The sequence below is a fragment of the Macaca fascicularis genome, chromosome 3 (assembly GCF_037993035.2).
Source record: "Macaca fascicularis isolate 582-1 chromosome 3, T2T-MFA8v1.1".
Classification (NCBI taxonomy): Eukaryota; Metazoa; Chordata; class Mammalia; order Primates; family Cercopithecidae; genus Macaca; species Macaca fascicularis.
In genome coordinates, this window is record NC_088377.1 from 16,817,778 (window position 1) to 16,822,426 (window position 4,649).

The following is a 4,649-nucleotide window of genomic DNA, read 5'->3' on the forward strand; positions in this document are numbered from 1 at the left end:
TTTTATTTTATCCCTTGGTCCCAGCAGCTTTTACTAAGAGTTTCAGAATTGCCTGTACAAGGTGCACCTTTCACATTACAAGGGATTGGCTCATTTCTTGATGCTTATGCAACCATTTATAACTATGCCTACAGGTAAACATACTGCTGTCTTCTCGGAAGACCGAGAAGTATAAAGAATGTTTATGTGCAGGTCTAGCCGTTACAAGTACCCAAGTGTTGGTTTAGACACACCTGGGTTACCATCCACCTTTTATTGGCTGAGAAAGTTGCCACACCTGATTTGTAAGTTTACCTGTTGCAGCCAATAACAGGGCCATCTCAGCCAGCCAGCACTGGATACTATCTGGCCAGAAGTAGCAAAGCAGCTCTTATTTGAAAAGCCACTGGGTTCTGAGTTCATTACTACAGCAAAAACTGTTCTCTTCTGTGGCACAGAGAACCTTGCTTCAAAGCAGAACTAGCAGCTCGGGAGTCCAGCTGACTAAAACCCATCCCAGGGGATAATGGCAACCCATGCCTTAGAAATTGCTGGGCTGTTTCTTGGTGGTGTTGGAATGGTGGGCACAGTGGCTGTCACCGTCATGCCTCAGTGGAGAGTGTCGGCCTTCATTGAAAACAACATCGTGGTGTTTGAAAACTTCTGGGAAGGACTGTGGATGAATTGCGTGAGGCAGGCTAACATCAGGATGCAGTGCAAAATCTATGATTCCCTGTTGGCTCTTTCTCCGGACCTACAGGCAGCCAGAGGACTGATGTGTGCTGCTTCCGTAATGTCCTTCTTGGCTTTCATGATGGCCATCCTTGGCATGAAATGCACCAGGTGCATGGGGGACAATGAGAAGGTGAAGGCTCACATTCTGCTGACAGCTGGAATCATCTTCATCATCACGGGCATGGTGGTGCTCATCCCTGTGAGCTGGGTTGCCAATGCCATCATCAGAGATTTCTATAACCCGATAGTGAATGTTGCCCAAAAACGTGAGCTTGGAGAAGCCCTCTACTTAGGATGGACCACTGCACTCGTGCTCATTGTTGGAGGAGCCCTGTTCTGTTGTATTTTTTGTTGCAACGAAAAGAGCAGTAGCTACAGATACTCGATACCCTCCCATCGCACAACCCAAAGAAGTTATCACATGGAAAAGAAGTCACCGAGCGTCTACTCCAGATCTCAGTATGTGTAGTTGTGTATGTTTTTATAACTTTACTATAAAGCCATGCAAATGATTAAAATCTCTATTATTTTCTCAAAATGGACCCCAAAGAAACTTTGATTTACTGTTCTTAACTGCTTAATCTTAATTACAGGAACTGTGCATCAGCTATTTATGATTCTATAAGCTATTTCAGCAGAATGAGATATTAAACCCAATGCTTTTATTGTTCTAAAGTACAGTAATTTGTTTTCTAAGATGATTCAAGCGCCCACTATTTTTATCATTTACTTCAAAATGACATTGCTAAAGACTGCATTATTTTACCACTGTAATTTCTCCATGACATAGCATTATGTACATAGATGAGTGTAACATTTATATCTTACATAGAGACATGCTTATATGGTTTTATTTGAAATGAAATGCCGATCCATTACACTGAATAAATAGAACTCAACTATTGCTTTTCAGGGAAATCATGGATAGGATTGAAGAAGGTTTCTATTAATTGTTTAAAAACAGCTTAGGGATTAATGTCCTCCGTTTATAATGAAGGTTAAAATGAAGGCTTTAATCAGCATTGTAAAGGAAATTGAATGGCTTTCTGATATGCTGTTTTTTAGCCTAGGAGTTGGAAATCCTAACTTCTTTATCCTCTTCTCCCAGAGGCTTTTTTTTTTTCTTGTATATTAAATTAACATTTTTAAAAAGCAGATATTTTGTCAAGAGGCTTTGCATTCAAACTGCTTTTCCAGGGCTACACTCAGAGGAAAGATAAAAGTGTGATCTAAGAAAAAGTGATGGTTTTAGAAAAGTGAAAATATTTTTTCTTATTATGTTTTTGTATTTGAAGAAGAATGATGCATTTTGACAAGAAATCATTTATGTATGGGTGTATTTTAATAAGTATTTGAGTACAGACTTTGAGGTTTCATCAATATAAATAAAAGAGCAGAAAAATATGTCTTGGTTTTCATTTACTTACCAAAACAACAACAACAACAAAAAATAAAGTTGTCCTTTGAGAACTTCACCTGCTCCTATGCGGGTACCTAAGTCAAAATTGACATTTTTGTTCTGTGAAAAATAAATTTCCTTCTTGTACCATTTCTGTTTAGTTTTACTAAAATCTGTAAATACTGTATTTTTCTGTTTATTCCAAATTTGATGAAACTGACAATCCAGTTTGAAAGTTTGTGTCAATGTCTGTCTAGCTTAAATGAATGTGTTCTATTTGCTTTATACTTTTATATTAATAAATTGTACTTTTTTCTAATTATTTGACATTCTTTCACTAGTCTCCTTTTATTTCTGTTTTATTAACTTGTAGAAGAGTTTTGAAAAACCTGATATTTTTTATTCTCCAAATTGAGAAAGAATGTCAAGGTTGCCTTGTAAAGATTAAACAGAGCACTAATTTTTGAAAATATAAATTACTCTATGTTATTTAACAACAATATACCTTATAATCATTGGATTCCTATACCAATATTCAATGCAGATAACATATTTATAATTTAAGATAGTACTACAAATTCAAACAAATCTATATGTTATAAATATTATGTATATAACAGCCATATTTGAAAAATTTACTGTAGCTAAATATATATTTCTACTTCTGAGAAATAATAAATAACAGTTGCTAATGTTCTGGGGGCATGTATTACATGCTAGGACCTCTACTGCTTATATGAATTATATTATTAAATCTTTTATGAGACTGATAATATTATTAGTTCAATTCAAAGATGACGCTATCTCGGAACAATTCATTGATTACCCAGTAGAATCAGGAGATTTAAAAAAAGAGCTGCCTGACCTCATAGCTCAATACTGTTTCTCTGAAGGAAACTGAAATTTTTTTCAGCAATGTCTAGTTTAGAAACTAATTTTTATATGTTAAAATGACACGCTTAACTACTATGAGTTGGGAAAACTTTTAGTTGTCTTTTAAAAAATTTTTTTAAATTGAAACAGAGTCTCAGTCACCCAGGCTAGAGTGCAGTGGTGTGATCTCAGCTCACTGCAACCTCCACCTCCCGGATTCAAACGATTCTCCTCCCTCAGCCTCCTCTGTAGCTGGGATTACAGGCATGTGCCACCACACCCAGTCATTTTCTTTTTTTCCATATTGGTGATTCTCTTATACCCAAGAGCTCATTCATCCTAGGCAATTTTGCTTTTTCAGGTCAAAACATTCATAAAAGGAAAAATACAGCAAAAATAACTGAGCACCTTGGAGAAGAAATCCATAGGCCCCATCTTCTAAATACCAGTCTCTAATCAACTATTTTTTCTTTTACCTAGAAAGCCCTTTAAATGTCCCAAACTCAATTTATTATTTCTCTGCTCTTTTCTCTGAAAGAGAGTAACACTTCTAGTTTTTATTATGGCATCACTTTGAGTATCTCTGAAATCTTTCCACAACTTTCCACCTTTACTATCAGTTCATCTCTTATCTACATAATTGGAAAAGACTTCTAGACTTGTGTCATTGTCTGCAGAGTCTTTTCCCAACAGCCGTTGTCCATACTTTTATCTTAGTTGTTTCTAAAGTGCAAGACAAGTCCCATCGTGGCCTTCCCATAAGCTCTGTAAGGACATCCCATTGCCTTTAAGAAAAGCCCAAAGGCCTTTGCATATGCTAACTGACGGGAAGGAAAAATTATCTTAAAATTTTCAAGGCAAATTTTATCAGATAGTTTAACATCAGTGTATAACCAGTATAATAACAATTATAAAGTTAATGTCCCCAACTCAGAGTAATTAACATGCCACAGGCCTCTTTAATATTCTGAAAGACATATACTGACAACTACGAAATGATTCAATTGGTGGTAAATTACATGCAATAGAAAGTTTTATAATGTATTTGTTATGAAAAAAAACACGATGGAAAGGACAGGGAGGCAGAGGAGGTGATGTTAAGTATTTACATTGTAGCTAGCTGGTTTTGTGACTTGAGGCAAATTTTAGAATCCAATGTATCCCAATGTAATTATTATTTTCCAATTGTCGGATAGAATATTAGGCCATAAGGTCCAATAGAATTATAATAGGGTGCAATATTCATTGTGTTAGTGAATTTGGAACATTAAATGTGTTGCACCAATGAAAGGCAATATATATAGTAAAAAGAGGACCAAATTTTGAAAGAGTCAAATGAGAGAACCATCCCATACACACCCCCAAGCAGTGAATTTAGAAAAGTTCATTAGCCCCTCAGCCTCAATCTCTTCTCATTCATATAATGAAGGTAAGATTATTGTAGGAAAGAAGTATATAGAGTAACTAGCCCAATGCTAGAATGAAGAAATAGTGGATCACTTCTCTTTGTATAATATTCCTCCTTAAAAATTCCTTGGAGTTGTATATAAAATATGCACATCAATAAAATAAGCAAAAATAGAGAATAAAATATTAAAATAATAATTTTCCACATCAGATATTCATTGCGATTGCGAATCTTACCAACAGGTTATTTTATGAT

The 4,649-nt window shown here is 35.4% G+C and overlaps 1 protein-coding gene across 1 annotated transcript; it reads left to right on the forward strand.

Annotated features, from left to right (window-relative positions):
- Window positions 1–336: 336 nt before the first annotated feature.
- On the forward strand, window positions 337–2,435 carry CLDN8 (claudin 8). Its single transcript, XM_005548853.4, has one exon. It carries the CDS (start codon window positions 506–508, stop codon window positions 1,181–1,183), a length of 678 nt encoding a protein of 225 aa, XP_005548910.2. The 5' UTR covers window positions 337–505; the 3' UTR covers window positions 1,184–2,435.
- Window positions 2,436–4,649: the final 2,214 nt, after the last annotated feature.